Source organism: Corvus cornix, chromosome 1, assembly GCF_000738735.6.
Source record: "Corvus cornix cornix isolate S_Up_H32 chromosome 1, ASM73873v5, whole genome shotgun sequence".
In the NCBI taxonomy this organism is placed as follows: Eukaryota; Metazoa; Chordata; class Aves; order Passeriformes; family Corvidae; genus Corvus; species Corvus cornix.
In genome coordinates, this window is record NC_046332.1 from 38,143,977 (window position 1) to 38,165,193 (window position 21,217).

A 21,217-nucleotide genomic window follows, 5' to 3' on the forward strand; every position below is an offset into this window, starting at 1 on the left:
GAGAACATCTCAATGTTTAAATCCTGTCGAGGGATTTAAACAGCCCATTAGGTTTTTCCCCCCTCTGCCATGTTTCCGCAGGTTACTTTCCCATAGATAATTATGTGACTCAGGAAGACAGACACATACCTCGCATACTTGTGGGAACCATAATTCGATAGGTGGTGTAGAGCATTTTGAAGCTCTTTGAACACACAAGAGCAGCTGAATTCCCGTGACTTACCTACCCAAACCAAAGCAAGTCCAGGCAATGGCTACATAGTTTTTGTGGGGCTCTTACCCAACCGAGGACAAACATTTCCCAGGAAAGCTTTGGTCTTGCAGCACCAAGGCACAGATGCTTTTTGTCGCCAGAGAAATCACAGGTGTTTTGTCAGGTAAGGTTTACCATTTCTACTTTACCATTTTTTTTTAAATGTCTGAACTGAGGCTGGAACAGGAACACTTTCTTCTATGACAGCAAAGAAAAGGCAGTCGTGTTTTCTGAGAGGTCAGGGAAACAGCAAAGAGAAATTGTCCTCTCTTAAGCAGCTAAGTGATTGTTATGGCTAAAATATCCCGGCAGCTAATTGCCTGTGAAGATAACTGGCAGAGCTGAGGCGTGGTGGCATTTGCTTCTGCTAGTTTAGTACAGACAGCTTTGCAACAGACACAAAAGGAGACACAGGCTTTGCTTCAAGTGCTTTAACATTTGGATTGTGGAATTGCAATTCAATTTGCTGACTTTGGAAGAAAACCAGAGAAGTAAGGAAGAGAAATTTTATTCCACATGGTGACTTTGAGGACCTTACAGATCTTAAACTCACCCCAAATCTGTATTGATATGTGCATCCAGCACCTCCTGTACTGTGTCATCAGAGCAGTGGTCCTGCAGCACTGTGAAGTGAATCCTGGTGTCCGGCCCTACCTGTGGGATGGCTGGGACAGGTTTGTGAGCAGCTCCATTTGGGGGATACCCTTGCTCAGGAGTGAGAGTAAGAGTTTGGCTGAAACTAAGGATTCTCTTTTCAAAGGTCTTCAAGACTTTGGTTATCTGTGTGGCTAGAGGTGAGCTGTTTAAAGGAAGTCATGACAGGTAAATAGGAATTTATTTATTGGTTTGCCTCCTACCTTTACATCCAAAGGGATGTAGAGGATAGATAGGACTTCTAGAGCCCATCCCCATCAGTGCAGGTGACCTGAAACTACCCACCTGCCATTATGTCCCCTAAGACCAGATTGGTGAATGAAAAAAGGGCTTTGTCATACAGAAAGCTTATCAAAAATGTTTTGGGGTTCCTGAGCAAAGATGGGATTCTGTCCCTAAGCCCCTTCCCTCTCTGGTCATCCTTGCAGCCCTGAACTGAGTCAGGGCTGTATTTTTGGGAAGGTTCCCTTTGGAGGAGATTGTGTGTTTGGCTTGTGAATGTTTTTGTTTGTTGGGGTGAGGGGAGCAATACAACTTGCAGCTTGCCCTGACATGTGCCTGCTGTGTGTAAACCTGCAGCTTTTATAAAAAGGGCTCCTGTCTTGAGAACTGTGGAGTGTTCAAGTGCTTCTTGGCTCTGGGCTTCTCCTTTAGCTGTCGTAAGATCAGATTAATGATGTATTAGTTCAAGATAACTGCCATGAGATCATGTAATTAGTTTGTGATCATGCTCTGTGCCAGTTGGCTGAAACTGATGCTTTTAAAAAAGCGTCTTTCAGACCAGCTACAAAAAGAGCTTTTTGATTGATGACATTAACAAATAGGTCATTAGTTACCTTTTGGGCTAATTAAAGGAGAGCACATCCAAGGCAGTAAAGAACAGCTGTGGGTGATTAAAGGCAGCCATCAGGCTGAGCTCTGGGGTACATGAAAAGTAGTTTATCACCTTGTGCCTTTCACTGTGCCCACGCTGCTCCAGGTTAAACAAATTTGTAATGTCCCCCTCAAAGTCCTGATCATGCCCTGCTCAGCTCTGTAAGGCTCAGTCAGACCTTCCCATTCCCGCTCCTATTGCCTTTGGGCAGATGAACAGCTGCAGGAAGGCAGTGCCTTCGCAGGGCAGTGATACCTGCCCAAGAGCAGCTGCTGTCTGCCCAAGCAACAAGACTTCCCTTTGCCACTGCTCCCACATTCCGAGTACATGGCCTTTTTGACACAGAAGTTGTCAAGAAGTTTTTACTCAGAGCAAAACTATGAGTCAGGGGATACTTTAACTTCTCTGGACTCATTGGGTTTGAGAAGAATCTGGATTATTGTGTAGGCACCATAAGGCCACTTTGGTGAGCATGGGGAGAGAGGTTCCCAGTGCATCCCTGATGAGAAGGCAGCTATCCCTGTGTTACTGCAGGGTGCTGGGAAGCATCACTGATAAAGGGATCTGTCTCATTGCATTTAATCCCAAGTGTGATTGCTGCAAGGCTGCTGCCCGACACCTTCTCCCACAGTCTGGCCAAGCTCTTTTCTTCAGTCCCTGCTTCTTGTCTCAGCCTCAGTTCTACCTTGGCTGCCCACATCATCCCTTTGGTGTGGCGAATACAGATCCCAAACCCCAAAAGCTGTCTGGAAGCACATGTTGGGGTCAGTGCCCTCTCTTGCTGGAGAACACACTAGTAATGGCCAGCCACTCCTGTAGGGTTTGCAACATGAACAGAAACAGATTTTTCTCCCTTGTTCCAGCCTCCCCTCTCCAAACTGATACTGAACACCACTCTCCATGGTGTACTCCCTGCTGCCCCATCTACCAGACCTCCTATGACTTGTGACCACCTCAGCTGTTGTGTAGCCTTTTCTCTTGCCACAGTCCCTGCCCATGCTCACTCTTACACGAGGCTGCTACAGGCTAGTGGTAGCTGTCTACTCGCTAGCCCTGGCCTGGCAATGGGCTGGTGTGGCTTGGGGCTGCTCTGATCCCAGGAACCAGCTGTGTGGACCTCACACTACCTGGCTCCCCCAGGACAGATGCTACTCAGAAGGGATCACACATGAGCTCTTCTTAGGTGCTACAAGGTGTTGGAAAGGTTGCTCATTAAATCAAGAAATCGTTAAATGCAAAGGGCTCCACTGTGCTGTTCTGGGGGCTCAGACCAGCAAGGTGGTGTGTGAGTATCACCAGCCCTAAGTGATCACCAGCCCCAGGTGGTCAGCAGCCCCAGGTGGTGATCTACCTGGATTGTATTGAGTATCTCATGAAACTATGCCCTGCTTTGTCCCTCATGGGGAAGAGAAGTAGCTGAGTCTGTGTCTTCTGGAAGAGCCACTGAATTTTACTCCCAGTCAAGTAGGTGGATGTAGTTAGAGCTCTAAACCTGAACCATATGCAAGGAGACATGATAGCACAAAGAAATGTGAGCTCCTTTGTACAGCATCTGCATCTCCACTCAGCAGCACTTGAGCCATGTGGATGGAGCCAGTTTTGAGGGCAGTGTTTGGGCAAACACTTCCAGCCTATACTTGTCCACCAGATCAAGCCTCTGCCTGCTGTAGCATTTAGGGTTTGACGCTTTAATCTCTTGTCTGTCTGGGTTAACTTCAGGTCATTGACTTTTATTTTCCTGCTGTTTTGGCCATGTGAATTCTACAGTTTATGGTACTAAAAAAAATCCCCATTCAGTTGCTGAGTTCCCTGAGAGGCTGGCTGTGTGGCAGATTGTCTTGAATTGGAAATGCTCCAGAAGAGGAGCTTAACTGGGGCTTGTGCTCCAACAACCACTCCTGACAGATTAGAGGGATTGTAAAACTTTGCTGAAATGGTCATTCCAATATTATGCTATTTTTTTCTGTGGTTTGGAAGAGATTTGCAGGTTAGATTGAACATGGACAGTGCTTTGTGATCTGCATTGTTGTTATTGAGGTACAGTAAAAGCTCTGGAGTGAAAGGACTCTTAATGTATTCAGTCCCTATCATTTTTAAAATACTGTATCAGGATATAGGAGGAATGTGAGTCTTTTCTCACCTTGTTTTTCCTCAGAGGAATGGTGGAAGCTATTGGTGTGTAAAATGAGCACCCCTTGCCCTAGGTGAAGACTGCACACAGAACCTGAGTGCAGGCCCTTTGAAAAATCTCACATTTTATTTGTCTTCTTGAAAGATGGAGGTAATGGGTGTTGATTTTTGACCATAGCAAGGCTGAGCCCTTCAAGCAGCTGGAGCTGTCATCCCAGCCCTAGTGAGACAACAGCTTGAGCAGTGATGCCTCCTTCTCCAGCTCTGCATTTTAGCAAGAGGTGTATTGCATGGATATAAATGCAGCTAGTGGACCCTGTCCTGTGTTTTCACTCATCCCTTTCCCTCCCATCCCATCCTGTTGGGCAGCCACAGCGATAGTGGGCACAATGCATGCTCTGTGGTGAGACAGGGACCACAAACCCATCGCTGATGCTGACACTGAGCATCCAACACCAGCAGCCTGTGCTGATACCAGGTTCTGCTGTGCAGGGAAGAGATAGATGCCCCAAAGCTACAGCAAGGACTGAGGTTTATGATCGTCTGGGTGTTTCTCATTGCTGGTATTATTGACCCAAATAAATTTTGACCTTTGCTTTCTCTAGTGTAGGTTAGACCTTATGTGTCAGTGAAGTCAGAAGGTTTTACATCCGCAATTAATCTTCTATGTGATGAGAGCTCAGGACTCGTGTCTATATGATTTCGTGTCTATATGATTTCATGTCTATATGATTCTGAGCAGAGCGGGTCAGCAGGCAAAGAGCTGAGGTTCCTTCTTTCAGAGAAACAAGTTAATATGGAAAAGCCATTTTATCTTCTATGCTATGCTGATAAATTGCCCTTTCGTTCTTTCTCTCTTATACTTTTATTGAACTTGCAGACAAACCCCTCCCTTGGCAGGTAGAAAGAAGAAATTGCCAACAGTACGCACTGAAGAGATGCCTTTCAGTAGTGTAGCTGTACAAATAATAGGTTTTTCATTTCAGTGGCTGAAGGGAAAAATTGAAAATACTTTTCGGTTTGGATCACCCCCTAAAGGAGAATGTTTCTTTTCTTCTTTGATTTCTTTTCATAAGCGTAGCATGAGACATTCTGGTTTGAGATTATTTACTGCTTTTCATAACTTAAAAAAAATAAGAAAAAAGAAAAGAAAAAGCAAACTAGGTCACTTTCAAACCAAAACCAGCATTTGAAAGAACAAGAAAAAAAGTTTCATTTTTTAAATGTCAAAATGGAGCCTTGCTGGTCTTCTCAGGACTCTTTTTTTCTCTTTCAGCTTAAACTAATTACATAGTCAATCCAAATTTGCCTGAAGTCTCAGTACCTCTTAATTGCAATTCAGCTGAATTTGCTATGTCAAAAAACTCCAGTCCAGCTCTGCCTGTGCGTGCAGTGACCTGTCCTGCTTGCTGCTCACCAAACGCATATGGACAAGTATTTAATTCTACTCCATTAAGGTGTTGAGCAAGAGAACGTGTGAAATGACTTCTTGCAGGTCTGGCCAGCTGGGGAAGAACCAGCATACTCCTGGTTCTTGCTGGTGAGACCTGGCAGTAGGCTGAGGTAGGGGCTTTGGCTGTGCCGTGCTGGGAGCCACTGGGAGCCAAATACGTCAGTGTGGAGCTGCTGCCCCTTCCTGCAGCTCCCCTCAGTAAGATGGTAGCTGAGAGGTACCAGTGCTTGGGAAGTGCAGTGGGATGGCTCAGCCGTGCTTTGCTTCCCTATGGAGACAGGGCCCCATCCATCTCTTTCTTGGCCTCATTTGCTAAGGAGATGGTGCTGGTGTGATGGTGTCCCTCCATTGCTATCTGCCTGCCTCTACCAGGAATGCCCTCAGTTAGGGTCATGACAGCATTAAATTACAAAAAATTCCTACAAATAATGACGAAGAAAATCAGAGACCGAGTAGAGATGATCAGCTGCCAGTGTGGTGGGGCTCGTGGGACACACCTCACCATGAAATCAGCTCCATTGCTGCCTTTTGGGGTCTGGGTTTGCCTCAGACACTGCTGAGGAAGATCCTTGTTGTCACCTCCTTTTCAGCATCTTCCAACAGAGGCAAAAACTTGTTGTTGCATCACAACACTTGTATGTTTCCTTAATAAATTAGAGGTTGCTGATACTGGATGGACTCTATTCCCTTCCAAATCCATGTAATCCTGAAGGCTTAGGGGTGCATTAAATGCCTGTATGTGCTACCCCACCAGGGATCATAGAACCACAGAATCATAGAATTGCTTGGTTTCGAAGGGACCTTAAAGATCACCTAGTTCCAACACCCTGGCTGTGGGCATGGGCGCCACCCACTAGCCCACATTGCTCAAAGCCCCATCCAGCCTGGCCGGAAACTTCCAGGGATGAGACATCCGTAACTTCTCTGGGCAATCAGTTCCAGTGCCTCACCACCCTAACAGTAAAGAATTTCTTCCTAATATCTAATCTAAACGCTTTTTATAAGCCACCTTTAGGTACTGGAAGGTGCTATATGGTCTCCCTGGAGCCTTCTCTTCTCCAGGCTGAGCAACCCCAGCTTTCTCAGCCTGTCCTCATAGGGGAGGTGCTCCAGGCTTCTGATCATCTTCATGGCCCTCCTTTTGACTCACTCCAACAGGTCCATGTCCTTCTTGTGCTGAGGATGCAGCACTGCAGGTGGGATCTCACAAGGGCAGAGCAGAGGGGCAGAATCCCCTCCTCACCCTGCTGGCCATGCTGCTTCGGATGCAGCCCAGGATGAGGTTGGCTTTCTGGGCTGTAAGCACACATTGTTGGTTCATGTCCAGCTTTTCATCCATGAGAACACCAAGTCTTCTGCAGGGCTGCTCTCCATGAGTTATTCTTACAGTCTTTGCTCACATCTGGGATTGCCCAGATGCACAGGTCCAAGGAGTAAAGGGAAGATAAAGGTCTCCAGGAAGATTCTCAGGTGCAATAAACCTGTAGGTTTCCTGACTGATAGTCAAGAAAATAATTTAGTGTCTACACCAGAAAGGAACTTTTTAGGGCGGAGAGCTCTCATGTTAACTGCTCAATAATCCCCATCCTTCCCTGGTGGCTCAGAGCCACTACTCCAGGGCTGGGGCGGCTGTGAGAGCCAAGTGGCCAGTGGTAGTGTTGCCTTGGAATGTATAAATGATTGTAGTTTCCAGCCTGCAACTCCTGTCCATGGAGGAGCTGGGATGTGGGAAAAAGGGCCAGCAAGCCTGCCCACTCCCCTCGCTTGCCAGGACCTGATGGCTGGGCATGTAAAGCCAAGACACACATCCCCGATGGATGTCCTTGTGAAACATCGCCTCACTCAGAAGTAAAACCCCACCCCTGCAAGTATCATGACAGATTAGGAATTTCTCAGTGTTGGTCAGACTGATAACAGAAAATGGAAGATGTCCAAGTGTTGGTGGCCTTTTGATGCAGTGGGGAGGCCTGTTGATGTGGTAAGTCAAGGCGTGGTAGAGTCAGCAACTCCTTGGTCCAAGAATTCCCTGTGAGCCATGTGGGTTTTTTCTCAATTTTTTTCTTAATTAATTTTCTTTTTTTCTCCTGAAATATTGACAAGATTTTCCTCTGCTGAGGTGAGCTTCTCAGCAGCTGGCTATGGTCCAGCAGCACGACAGATGCTTAGTGTATCTTTTGATTATTCCCCAGAGAGAGCAGCAGGAGGCATTGCAAGCAGATCTTTGATGCTGCGGATCAGAGATGGACCCTGGTGAAAACTGGAAGCTGGATGAAACAAACTGGCTGTCTCGTGGTGGGATCCACCCCTTTTCCAGTGTGAAAGGAGGTAGGATGTGATTGATGATTTTTAATCCACCCAGTGAAAGTGCTGAGAGCCTTCCCAGTGTGCTGCTGCCATTCACTGTGCTTGCAGTGGCCCCAGGGGTTTTGCTGGGCTATATCCAGAGCCAGGCAGTACTTGGTATGAAGGTGGGAAAGGTCTGACCCAAACTGTCACACTGACACAGGCACTTGGCCTGCGGCTTCTTTTCCTTGTTCAGAGTGGACTTTCAAAGAAAAAAAGAGAAGAAAATAAAAGAAAGAAAAAAGGCTTCAACACCCATCTTTTGGCCAGTTAATGTGCCACTTGTGCTAGATGTAACCACCCTCACTCTCCACAAGCAGAACTCCGCAAATGACCATTGTTGGGAAGGAGTGACAGGAGAACTGATAAAATATTCTCTTCAATCACATTTGTGGGGGATAATTTAGGATGGCTGCAGGATACATGCTGTCCTGGCAGTGACAGGGGGGCTGCCCCAACTGGGGCTCCATGTGCAAGGACTGTTCAAGGCTTCAGCCCACCTTAGCCAGACACAAGATGTCCCACATCAAGGCTAGGGTTCATTGCTCTCTAGAAATTGCCTGTTTCAGGAAAGCACCCAGGGCAGATGCAATGAGAAGTACCCAGCAGTCCTTTTTCCTCTATTAATTAATCTCTACCTAATTTCCAGTCAGCTGCTCTTACTTGCTTTTTAATCCCCATTTGAACATTTGGCAGGAGCAGCCACAAGTGCTCCTTGCTCAGCCCCAGGTCATCTTTGTTACCAGAGGTCCCTGTCCCCTGGGCCAGCACAAGCTGTCCCTCCTTGGGCAAAGATCCTTCTTTGTCTGGGATGTGCTGTGCCCTAGACTAAAACCAAAATAAACCCACAGCCTTCCAGATGGCAGCACCTTGGGAACGGAAACACTTTGCTTTGGTAAAGTGCTCGCTTATCTCCATCTGTTTCCCTTGGCTTCCCGCTGGTAGCCCAGATGCTGGGGGAAGGGAAAGGGACAAACCAAGAAGCAGCATCGCCTCCTTTTCTGTGAGAGCTGAATTACATAAGTAGCTTTATCCTTTTGAGCCCATAGGTAGATTTATGCTTTTGAGCCCTGGGTTCAATATCACCAGCAAAGCACCACTGGGCAGCATCCTTATGATAGAACATCTGTTGCTTTTCCAGGTACCCAGCCCAGGGTGGCTCCAGGGGACCAGCACAGGGATGCTTCCTGCAGTCCACTCTTTTTTCCCATTAGAACAATCTCTGCTTCTGTTATTTCTGAAAAGTCTTTCCTGTGTGCATGGTCTGTGTTATTGTTTATAGCTGTATTGGTTAAATGCCCATTGACTTCAGGACTGCAATGTGCTTGTGTCTGTAGAGGATGGCAGTGTCACTGCCATCACGAGTTCAGAAAAGTCCAAACCAGCTGAACAATTGAATGTGGATGTACATTGGCTTTTGGTTTTGTATGCAGCCCATTGCTATCCTAAACTAGTGGCTCACAGCGTTTTCCAACTGTTGGGCCTAAGAGCATTTTATAACAGGGGGCAAGATCTCTTAGAAAGGGCACAGGTATGGATTGCTGTAGGGCATCACACACCTGCCCTTCTTAAATGTCGTTCTGGAACCCCTAGGAATACAGCGATCCACAGATTCCAGACCAAAAGTTTTTTGAGTCAAGCCCATTCATTGAAAAAATGCCATGAATCATAAAGGGATAAAAAACCAGCACAAAAACCCCCACCCACTGCAATTTAATTTTTTTTAAAATTTGCATTGGGTTTTTCAATTTAGCAACACTTTTGACATTGCAAGAAATGTTTGAAAATAGCAAAATCCCCCCCAACTACAAGGCACAAATGGAATTCAACACTTGGCCACGTGTGTGGTTGTGGGTCTTACTGGCAGTGAGCGATCTGTGTGTGTTGTTCTCTGCAGCTGGGAGCAGACAAGAGTGGGTGGGCTCGTTTATGGGATGCAAAATAAACCCCTACAAGTTTTTGATGAGAGATGCCACCAGCTCAGGGATTTCCAGAGACTGTGGCCTAACCCGTCACTGGCACTGAGTTACTTCGGTGCTGTTATCAGATGACTCAAAGGTTTGGTCAGCCTCTGAATAATTCTTGCTCCCGCTGGTTAAACCTTCTCCAGCTGCTGTTGTTGGAGCAGACTGTAGCATACAGGAAAGCTTTGCTGCAGGCAGGGTGCTCCTGGCCATGCCCTAAGCACCATGTAAATTGAAGAAAGGGAGTGAAAAGCTGTGGTGTGGACAAAAAAGGGAGCATTGCCAGGGATCCCGGGGAGGACACAGATGGGGCAGTGGAGCTTCTGCTCCTCAGGGCTCATCCTGACAAGCATCTGTCTTGAGATGGTTCTGAGGTTTTTCAATAACAGCTGAATTAGAAGAAAACCCACAACATGCACATGAAAGCTGTCAGGGTGAACTGGAAGCAAGCTGAGCAAGGGCTTATCAGCAGTGTGATGAAAACAGCATTGTTACTCCCCCTGTCCTCATCTACCTCTCCAGCTGACTTCCTGAGCATTTGTTCTTCTTCCCGCAGACAATGAGCTCTCCGAAGGTGCCCCAGCCCTCTTTGCTCTGGATCAGCTGGGTAAGTCCATGCATGACACATTTTCCTCTCCCTGTTTTTTCTATGTTGAGTAATTAGGAGATGACTTAAACAACAGCAGGGCAGCTGCTGAATGCTTTAAAATTTATCAGCAGCAGTGCCTCCTTTCTGTGTTGTTTTTTAATGCCATCCATCAGAGGGATGGAACAACTTGACAGTAGATGTGTTTGATACATTTCTGTGTTAAATCGATGCAGGTTTTTTTCCCCTGGGAGAGAAGCTGTTACCTTTCTGGTGCAGAGCACTATAGGATGCTGTTGTTTCTTGGCTGGGGGTTTGAAGCTTAGCCAGCAGGTGGTACTGGAGTTTATGTGACTTTCTGGCACCTTGCAAAATGATGAGGGATTTTTCTTCACCTGGGAGGCAGAAATAGAGATGTGTAAAGCAAGAGTGAAGAATAAGATACTCAGAGAGAAAACAACCTCAAATGGACAAGGGAAGCTGAAGGCTTCAGAGGCTGAATCCATGGGGAAACCTCATCTGGCAGCGATCTCCCCTGAATCCCAGGGTCAAGGTCAAAAGAGGTGTGATTCTCAGGATGAGTTAGAGACGTTCTAGGTGGGGTGGGGTGAGGACTTGAGCTGCAGGATGGGAAGCTTCTGAAGGAGGACTTCTGGGCACCCAGCACTGGAGGTCTGATGTGCATGGAAAGGGGAAAATCACAGAATCATGAAATGGGTAAGGTTGGAAAGAACCACAGTGGGGTCATCTGGTCCAACCTTCCCACTCAAGTGCCATCAATTGCACACAGTTGCATCTAGATAGCTCCAAAATATCTCCAGTGAGGGAGACCCCCCAATCCCTCAGGGCAGTCTTTTCCAGTGCTCGGTCACCCACACAGTAAGGAAGTTTCTTCTCATATTTAGGTGGAACTACCTGTGCACCAGTTTCTGCCTGTTGCTGTTTGTCCTATTGCTTGGCTCAACTTAGAAGAGCCTGGGTCCATCCTCTTGACACCCTCCCTTCAGATAGTCATTGATAAGTCATCTCTTCATGAGGCTGAACAGGCCCTCAGCCAATCCTTACAAGAGAGATGCTCCAGTCCCTTAATCCTCTTTGTAGTCCTCCTCTGTATCTGCTCCAGGAACTCCACGTCTCTCTCGTACTGAAGAGCCCAGAACTGGACCAGCCCTCAACCCCTCCTGAGAAGAGCATGCTGGAAGGCGTGAATAAGAAGTGCTGGGAGATATGCCAGTCTCAGGACTGGGTACCCTGCCTTGCTCTGTGGCAGCATGGTGGGACTCCTCTGGCACACTGCAGTGTGCACCACCTTGACACGACTGAGCACTGGCCCTTCCCCACAAGGAAAAGGCACCCTCCTCTTCATTTTCAGGGCAATACATTCTCCATACTTGGAGATATTCAAAAGCTCTCTAGACAAAGACCTGGGAAGTGGGCTGTAGGTGGCCCTGCTTGAGCAGGGGATTGGACCAGATGAACTCCAGAGGTCCCTGCTAACCTCAACCTATCTGTGATTCTGTGACTACCCTGCCACTCTTGGAACCCACCTTGACCCCAGTAAAGATGATCCACATGCACTCACGGGGTACTCACCATGTACGGCACTGGTGGAAACTTGGGATAGGAGGGTAACACTGCAGGAGCCCAGAAAGTGGTTTTTATCAAGTATAGCCATCTTCAATGTATATTTCTGCTGCTAGGAGACAGGTTCTTGAAAAAAAATCCTAGAAATACAAAAATGCTTAAAAACTGTATGATGTCTCACTGGTTCTGGAATGGGTGGCGTATCAAGTGGTTGTCCTCACTTCCAGCGAGGATATATACTTGATCACATTTTAAAGTAGTCTGTGTGAGCTCTCTCCACTTGGTGTCAGGATAGAGACTGCCCTGACATGCATTCACCCAGAAGAGTGTCTTAACAGGGAATGGGAATAAAGCCAGGAGCCTTCTTTTGGCTGCCTCATTCATTACCTGATTCTGGTTAAAACATGTAAGATAACTTCAAAATGCATTTTCTGTGACAGAACTTGGACCAGCTCCTTTTATATTCTTGGTTATCCTTGTCTTATTCCTTGAACAGAGTTTTTCCTCAGTGGCATGTGCCCAGCTCTCCTAACCCTGGTATTTAGTGACAAAGATAAAGCTCCCTCTCCCAAATAACAAGTTGTGGTCGATTTTAGGAGGAACTCCTTGGATATCACTTTCCTCTGCACAGCAACTTAGACATCCCTCAGTCTGGAAAGGATTATCCAAACCAGTGCTTATATCACCTTACAATTCCACTCTCCTTTCCAAACATAGCACAAGATGTGATTACTCCATCCAAGGTAGACAAGACAGAAAAAAGATATGAGATAGCAGAACAAGTAATGGAAATACAATCTCTCCTCTTGCCTTCCTCCCAGCTGGTGAGTTTTCAGCTGGATCAGTCCGCTGGCCCAAGTCAGGCACAGCTGTCTAGTTTGCAGTGCCAGGCAAGACAGACGGTAAGACCAAGCACAGGTTGGAGGGAGAGAGGACAAGACCATGCCGGTAGCAGCTTGGATTCATGCTGTGAAGTGATTGTGTAACCAAAGAATACCAGGTCAAAAATACTCATCTCTGGTCAAACCAGCCACCTCAACAGCTGGAGTTATTAGTAGAGGAGCAGCAGACAAAAGAGTATTATAATAACAACATTCTGAGACAAACCATCAATATTTTAATAATCATCAGGATAAAAATCACAAAAAGGCAGGTCTGAGCAGGACTTCAGGGAGACAGATACACCCCACTTCTGCCTGGAGGCAGGGATAGTGGCTCCTGTTCACCCATCACCCTGTGTGCAGGACCAACTCATCCTAACAGCCTTCCTAGGCAACTCACCCCAGTGCTTTGCTGCACTGGAAGGGTTTCCTCAGTGTCTAATTAGATTTGCATAATTTAAGCCAAAGGCAGGCATAAAGGCCTTCCATGGATCAGACTGAGAGTTTCTTGCCCACTCTGCAGGGGCTGAAGGGGGCATTCAATGGAGGATCAGTGGAGTGTATCCCTTTCTTCCTGCTCAACATGTCTTCCTTGACCTCTAGTCCTGTCTCCAGTTTTCTGTCAGCTTGTCCCAGCTTGCTGTCAACTGCAAATTTGTGTTATTTGTGGAAATGCTGATCAGGACCAGATTCATGAGAAGTTTTTTTGCATCACATCATACCACAAGCAACTAACCTCTAAGAAAAGTTTTGACCAGACATGCACCCACCTTTTCATATTTTCTTGTAGCCCGTGTGTTCCTATCCTGCGTATAGTGACCCCGTATGATACAGTACCACAAGCCACACTTACACACCAACACATACAGCATCTGCACCTCCTTGTTCACCTACCTGGTTTATCACCTCATTGCAGCAGGTCAGATGAGTCTGACAGCTCTGCTCTTGCTGAATGCGTGCTGTTACTCATACTTTCCTTTTCTCCATGTTTGCAAAAATTTTAGTGATTCCAAAGCTTCCAATGATGGAATTAACCATAACTGGGAAATCCTTCCTAACTCTTCTTTCTCTCTTTGTCTTAAAGATCTGTGGTCTGCTTTGTCATGTCTGACCTTTGAAAACCTCTCTGTGGTCTGCTGCTGTGCAAGTCAGTGCATGGCTCACCTGTACCTTGTGCAGTAAGAACATTTCTGACATTCCCTGGAGAAGTACCAGGCAAGGGAGGCAAAAATGACTGAGGGAGAGAGCAGCTTTTGTGAAAGCAGACTCTGAGAAAACTACAGCTGAATTGGGTGGAAAAGAGGTGCTTGAAGGAAGGTACAATAGAACTACAAGAATTATGAATGGCATTGAAGTAAATAAGTGCAGGAGAGACATGGACACAATGGACATGGTCCAGCAAAGGGCCACAAGGATGATGAAGGGATTGTGGCACCTCTCCTGTGAGAAAAGGCTGAGAGAGCTGGGTGTCATCAGCACAGAGAAGGAATGGCTCTGGGAGATCTCATCAATGTGTATAAATACCTGTAGGGAGGTTGTAAAGCGGTTGTAATCAGGCTCTTTTCAGTGGTGCCCAGTGCCAGGACCAGAGGCAATGGGCACAAACAGAAACACAGGAGGTTCCCTCTGAATATCAGGAAGCAATTTTTTCTGTGAGGGTGACCAAGCACTGGCACATGTTTCTCAGGGAGGTTGTGGACTTTCCATCCTTGGAGTTATTCCAAAGCCATCTGGATGTGGTCCTGGGTAACAGGCTCTAGCTGGTCCTGCCTGAGCAGGGTGGTTAGACCAGATGACCTGCAGAACCCCTTCTGACCTCAACCAGTCTGAGATTCTGTGAAATAGGGAAAGGCTTAAAATAACCCAAAGGATGTGTGTCTTCACTCAGCACATAATTCCTCTGTGCAACTTGCTGCCGCAGAATGTCCAGGGTGCCAAAAGTATGAATGGGCTCAAAAAATGATTAGAAAACATCATGGGAGAAAGGTCTATGAAGGGCTCTCAAACTTGATGATGCAGTTAAACTTCTGGCTCAGGAAGGCAAGTGGGATCATGTACTAGAGGAAACAGCACTTGTAATGTTCTATGCATTTTCTCTGCAGTCGTCTACTGGAGAGGACACTCGGAGCTCTTAAACTCTGCAATAATCCAATGTGGTCCTTCTTGTCTTTCCTTAGGTCCACAGTGACTAACCAGAAGAAAAAAAAAACCCAAAGCCACACCTTCTCTTCCTTTCTTTTCTTCGCCTGTCTCTCCTCTCCCACAGCTTTGGCTGCTGGATTTCAGCAGATATGAATCAGACGGTGACTGTTGTGTTCCTTTTGTTCTGTAAATGATTAAAACAGAACATTTCACACTTGCTTTGTGGCTCAGTAGAGAAATGCTCCATTTTCTCCTTGGCAAATCCTGAGGTGGAACTTCTGGCTATGGAGAAAGTGAGATCAGGGAGAGAAAAACTATCCCAACAGAGGAACATGTGCAGACTGCTTTTCTGTCTCTCCTGTGCTTGGCATATCTTCTCCCCATTTTCCATTTTCTCATCCCTCCTCTCTTTTCCACCTCCTTCCCACCCCACTGGCATTTTTTCTGCTTGCTGCTTTAAGATAATTTAATTGAATATCAGAAAAAAAGAAAGCAGACTGAATGAAAAATGCAAGGTGAAAGCCCCCAGCGCAGAAAGCCCTGGGAAGAGTAATGAGAATGTGATGAAATGGAAAAATAAAGTGGGAGTAGGGGGTATGAACCTCACTCTGCCAAAATCAAGATGAATACGTATGGGAGATGCAATATCTCAGTGGAAACCCCTAGGACCTGTGCCTCACATTTCCTGACAGCCAACCAGAGGAGGAATTAGCTGGCTGTACTATTTATAAGTGCACCCTGGGCATGGCCAGCTTGCTGGAGGAGGCTCCCCACAACAGCGGCTTGCAGGAAATACTGCTTTGGTGATACTGACCGCCTGGGGAATAAACACGCCCAGAAACGAGATCTCATTGGATATAAAGGGAAGGAAAGAGAAAGCCCTGGTCCCTGCCCTGCTTCTTCCCACTGCTTCACAGCCATCCAGCTGGTTTTTTTTCTTTGTTGTCCTGACCTCATCCCATACTGAAGCAAATCCAGAGAGCGAGTGCTCTGCTTAGCTGTCTTCTGCCAGAAACCAAAGAGGTCAAGTTATTAGAGAAAAATGAAAGCTCTTTGGCAGAACTGGAAAAACAGATGTGCAGAGATATTTCTGCTGCCTCCAAACACAATGCTGCCTATGAAATGTGTATCAGAGGCGATCTGAAAAATATGCACAGTTTTTGCAGCAGAAATCTTAACAGTGGCTAGTTATTTAGCAGGATGGGTTTCTTTGGGGCTCCCCAAACCACTGAGTTTACTGGCTGCTAGGTTACAAGATTACTTTAAAACCTTCTGCAGATGTAGTTTAGAAAGTCGTGCTCCAGTGCTGCAGGAGGATCTGCCTCTGCCCAGTAGCTGGAAGCCAGTTGGGGATGGTGAGAATGGGGAGCTGTGTCTCTGCAGGGCACGTAAAGCCTGTGACTATCAAGAAGAGATAGGGTATTCTGCGCCTGAGGTATGGTAAGGACATCTTTCATGTCAAAGGCTTTGTGGCTTTTATTCACTAAATTTGCCTGGGTGGAAGTTTCTACGCAGTGTATTCTGATTTCTTGATTCAGCTCTTGCTGTGGTCTCGGCACTGCAGGGCAGCTATTTGGGCCATCCCCAGAGGTGGTGTTAATGGGGCTGGAACCCTCTGGCTGCCCATCAGCCACTGCTAAAAGCAGCAACGACAGCAAGAAGTGGAATTGTGTGCAGGCATTTGGGGTTGCCGCAGTGTCAGGCGGAGCGGGACAATTATTTGTTTGCTTGCGGCATTTGGAATCTGTGGGATTACACGCATGGTTGGCTGCAAATGTAGCGAGCATCAATACCCGGGTGCGCCCGTAGCTTGGGATGGCCACATCCCTGCTGCAGGGTCTCAGGGGTCCGGCCCCAGGTCTGTCAGTAGCAATTGCTTCGAGCTCCCCAGCTGGCAGGTGTTTGGGATGGTGCAGGGATGCTGAGTGATGCAGGGGGCTGCTAAGGACCAAGCCCTGATGGCACCTGGAAATGCTACTCCTTCCCCATGGAGCTCACCAAAGTGCTTGGGATATCCATGAGAGGTGTTTGTTTTCCGTGGCAGGGTATAAGAGACATGGGATGTGTGGATAATGTGGGTCTCCTGAATCCATGGCTACCAGGGAGAAGCAGGAGGGAGGCAGTGAAAAGAGATGGCACTGTCATATCCACTCTGCAGACCTGACAGCTGGAGTTATGGTGGCACTTGGTCCTGGCTGAGCAGATTAGAACTAAAAGGAGTGAAAAATTAACTTCTTTCCTTCCCCAGATTCCTTTGAAGAATGACATAAAACAAACAAACACACAAAGAAATATTAAAATATTGGAGCTATTCCCAAATTGAGGGAACAATATATTTTAATAAAATATATAAATAAAAAAATTATTAAGTACATATAAAACATATTAAAATATTGGAGCTACAAAGGGGAGAAGCTTGAGTGGCAGTTGCCTTGCCCTCCTGGGCAGACACAGCTCCCCAGAGGTCATCTGGGGATAACCTCTGAGAGATGTAACAAACCAAAAGGGGTTCGAGAACTCCCTCTGCAATCTGTCACCCTTTGTGGCCACTTGCCAGTTTATAAAATCAAAATGGAATTGAAGAGGAAAAAAGATTTTGAAAATCATGTGCAAACACACACCAGAAAATTGATTACATGAGAGAAAATTGAAACAATACCTTCACTTCAGCAGAAAAAAAGGGTCTTTTCCTTGGGAACATAACAGCATGGCTCACCAGGTCCTTGCAATGCTACTGAAAGACAAGATGGCAGATAATCTTTTTTCCTGATATATTTGTTCTTCTAGCACCAAAATCATCACTGATCACCATGTAGGAGTAGGTAAAAGGGGAGCACAAACTCTGGGGCCAGAATGAGAAAAAAATAAGCCCTTGAACAGGATGGATCTGCTTGGCCAAGGGCAGTACAGCCAGATGGCCCCCATGACACAGACTGGGAAGCAGAATAACCATAATAATGTGTCCCATTTTGCCCAATCAAATTATAAAATTGGAACATGACAAAAAGTACCACTTGAATTGCTACTTTGAACTGGACTCATGGGACTTACTGGACAGCAGTGCCTTCATCCCACTTCATCTGCCACAGTGAACAGGCACTTAACAAGCAAGGGCAAAATTTCACCTTCATTTTACAGCTGAACTGGTTCATGGCTCACCTGCGCTTATAAGCAAAGCTAACATTTATCTCTGGGAGAGGTAGGAAAATCTGAAAAATCCAAGGCAAATTCCTCTTGGGGACTCAGGTGTCTAACTCTATTGTCAAGGTTCCCCATGACTTTGCAAAGGCAAATTTGAATTTGAATTTAGGCATTCAAAAATCTGAATTTGGGCTTAATCTTCTCCCACATATTCAGGGCACCTGCAAAGGAACTGAACATCGATCTCTAATACAAGTCTGGTACCCTAAGCACTGGCCTGTAGTTTGTCTCCCAAAGAGGTCAAGGGTATGATGATTCCCCTTGTCCCCCACCTCAAAAAGCAGCATATTTGCAATTCGCTTCTCCCCTGTTTAAGCATAACCCCAGCCTGTATTAGATGACTTCAGGGAGACAGGTAATAGATGCTTCAGCTTCAAAGCTTTAGAGAGACACTGCAGGGACAGCACCTGACTGGCACCTCACCTTGCACACGGGCATGGAGGGAAGGGCACCTCTGAGGATGTCCAGCTCACATGGCAAACATCATTCTGGGGTAACTTCTGTTATGGGAGATGCACAGATGCAGGAACCGAGGAACCTGATTTCACCGCTGAATATTTTTTCCTTCTTTGCCTCTTTCCCATATCCTATAGCGTCCCTGTGTGTTGCATCTGAGCAAAACCCAAACTGAGCAAAGCTGGGTTTTGTGATGCAAAAAAGCAATGCCTCAGACTGCTGTGAACCACAGCACCCCCACAGTGCCTGGAGGTACCAGGAGTCCTCTCTGCATCCATACAGTCCTGTGACAATGGCACGGGGGCAGCTCCTGTCTTGCTGTGCCCCTTTATGGGGCTGTGGTGGCAGTGAGTGAGTTCTTCTTCAGCCTGTTGCTGCATTCCTTCCTACCTGCCTTTATCCATTTGGCACAGTGTTGAGGAGGGAGAAGCCAACATCAGTTCCTGGGAGAAAGTACAAATACAATGGACAATCCTGGCATCAGTGGGCAGCTTGCTGGACTGAAGAAGGTTGAAGCACTGAGATGGGGAAACCCAAGCAGTGTCCTGGCAGTGCCACTCATCCCAAAAGATGCCCACCCTGTGGGCCAGTGCTGGGAATAGGGTGTGTTGGGACTGCCCAACCCAGTCTGTGCCCATATGTCTGCAGGGATGGGAATGAGGTGCTGTGCAACACCAGAGGAGCTGTCCTGCCATGTTCCCTCTGTCAGACCCTTGGCAGAACGGCTGGAGTGGTCGGGGGAGATGGAGTAGCGGCTCACTCCAGCCCTAATGAACACACCCGTGGAGCTGGTGTGCCAAACCACAAAGACACCTGAGCTGGCAAATGTCCTGTCTTCCCATTACCGCAGCGCTTGCACTCAGCATCAGCTGTAAATCCCTTGACATAAAGGGATATGTGCACCCACCACTCATGTGAATATGTGTGATGGAGCAGGTGGGCAGCAGGGCAAGGGGCTGCGTTCAGGAATGGGGCGCTGAGTTTAGGAACGGGGAGCTGAGTTTAGGAACGGAGTGATATATGGCCCAGTCAATCCCCAAACAGCCATCGGCTCCTCCATGCACAGGGAGCAGCTAGAGCTCTGGGAGATGAGGAGGATGCCCAGGGTTAATTCACGGGATTGGGACTCGGGGTAACCCCCACCAACTGTCCCTCAAGAGACCAGGGAGCCTGTGCCGGTACCTAGGTCGGGATTTAGATCCCGAGCATCCCCAGACATGAGGCGGGGCAGCCGTGCTGCCACACAGGCTCACCCCAGGCGTAGCCAGCTGTCTTTACGCGGTCCCGTGTGGGGCTGCGAGCCTCCAGCCTGTCCCCCACAGCGTGCCGCCCCCACATACCCGACCGGAGGGGCGAGGGGCGGGCAGCGGCCGCCCCGCGCCGGGAGGTGCCCGGACCGCCCCCGGACCCGCCCCGTCGGCTGCCCCCGCCCCCGGCTGTCCCCGCCCCGGCCCGGCCCGTGGCGGCCGGCGGAGCGCGCCCGGCGGCGGCGGGGAGCGGCGCGGATGGAAGCGGTGCTGCCGGGGGCGGCGGGGCGCGGAGCCGGAGGTGAGGGCGTGGAAGGGAAACGGTGTCCGTGTGTCCCCGCAGGGGTGCCTGTCCGTGCGTACATGTTTGCGCACACGTGTGTCTGTGCGTGGGGGGATGCGGGTGCCCGTGTCCACGTGTGTGCCGGGGAGCGCGCCGGGGTGTGCGGGGGTGCCGCTGCGGGATGTCTCTCCTCATGCCCGCCCGTGAGTGCTGTCGTGACCCGCCACCCTCCCGGGAGGATGCGGGAAGGCCTGGGCAGCCTTCTCCGGCTCCCGGAGCCAGCGCACCCCGCTGCTCCCCCGGGCTGCGTGGAGCCCGCACGCTGTGCGGGAGCGGGGCCGAGTCGGCGCTAACCCGGCCCGCCGCTCCGCTAGAGCCGAGCCGCCAGCCCGGCCGCCGCCGCTGCTCCCGCTCCTTCGCTCTCGGAGTCCTCCCCGGGTGCTCCCGAATCTTCCCCGCTCCGGGAAGGCAGAGCAGCGCGGGGCGAGCCCCGAAACAGCCCCGGTCAGAGCGGGGTGTCCGCAGTATATTCCGAAGGAGGAACGCGCCGAGGGTCCGCCGCCCCGGCGCTCCAGGGAAGAGCGAAGCGCCGGCTGGGAGCGCGGGCAGTGTTTCCAGCGGCACTCGGAGCGGCCGCTGTCGTTTCCGCAGCAGCGATCGCAGCGTCCCCGCGGGTCCCCAGCGCCGGGCTGTCACTCGGAGCGGCCCCGGAGCACCCTCCGGGGACACCGGCCCCGTCCCGTCCCGTCCCGCGGGTGCGTGGGGCGGCAGCGCCGGCCGCAGGGGACACGCAGGAGGGGCCTCCCACGCCGGGGGAGCGCTTTCTCATGTTGTTGTTGTAGGGGGATGGTGAGAGGGAACTTTTTGATATTTAACCTTCCTACCCGTTCAGGAAACAAAGATAAACTCCGGTTAAACAAAACAAAACAAAAAAAGGCAGCATTGAAAAAAAAAAAAAAAAAAAAAGCCGCGACGTGAATTTTACCCGAATCCTTCTGCCAGGTTTTGTGATTCATAGCTTTAAGTACAGGAAGGTCGCTGCTTGGGCTTTTTCCTCTTTCGATGGAAAGAGGTTTTTTTTTCTCTTTCCTGGTGCTGTGTGAGCATCCCGGGAGCTGTGGACAGCTGCTGCCAGAGACCAGGAGCTCGTGAATGAGAGTCTGCAA

At 48.5% G+C, this 21,217-nt stretch overlaps 1 protein-coding gene across 2 annotated transcripts in view; it reads left to right on the plus strand.

Annotated features, from left to right (window-relative positions):
- Positions 1 to 214: 214 nt before the first annotated feature.
- Positions 215 to 21,217, plus strand: part of AMOTL1 (angiomotin like 1) — a 78,395-nt gene continuing 57,392 nt past the window's right edge. Inside the window, exons 1-3 of one of the 2 annotated variants that reach the window (XM_019286452.3) lie at positions 215 to 377; positions 7,554 to 7,689; positions 10,228 to 10,278. In XM_019286452.3, coding sequence (XP_019141997.1) covers positions 7,605 to 7,689; positions 10,228 to 10,278 — 136 coding nt within the window. In that variant the 5' untranslated portion in view covers positions 215 to 377; positions 7,554 to 7,604. Of the gene's footprint in view, positions 378 to 7,553; positions 7,690 to 10,227; positions 10,279 to 20,033; positions 20,070 to 21,217 lie in introns of those variants that run through there. The other variant, XM_039563522.1, reaches the window with a different exon arrangement.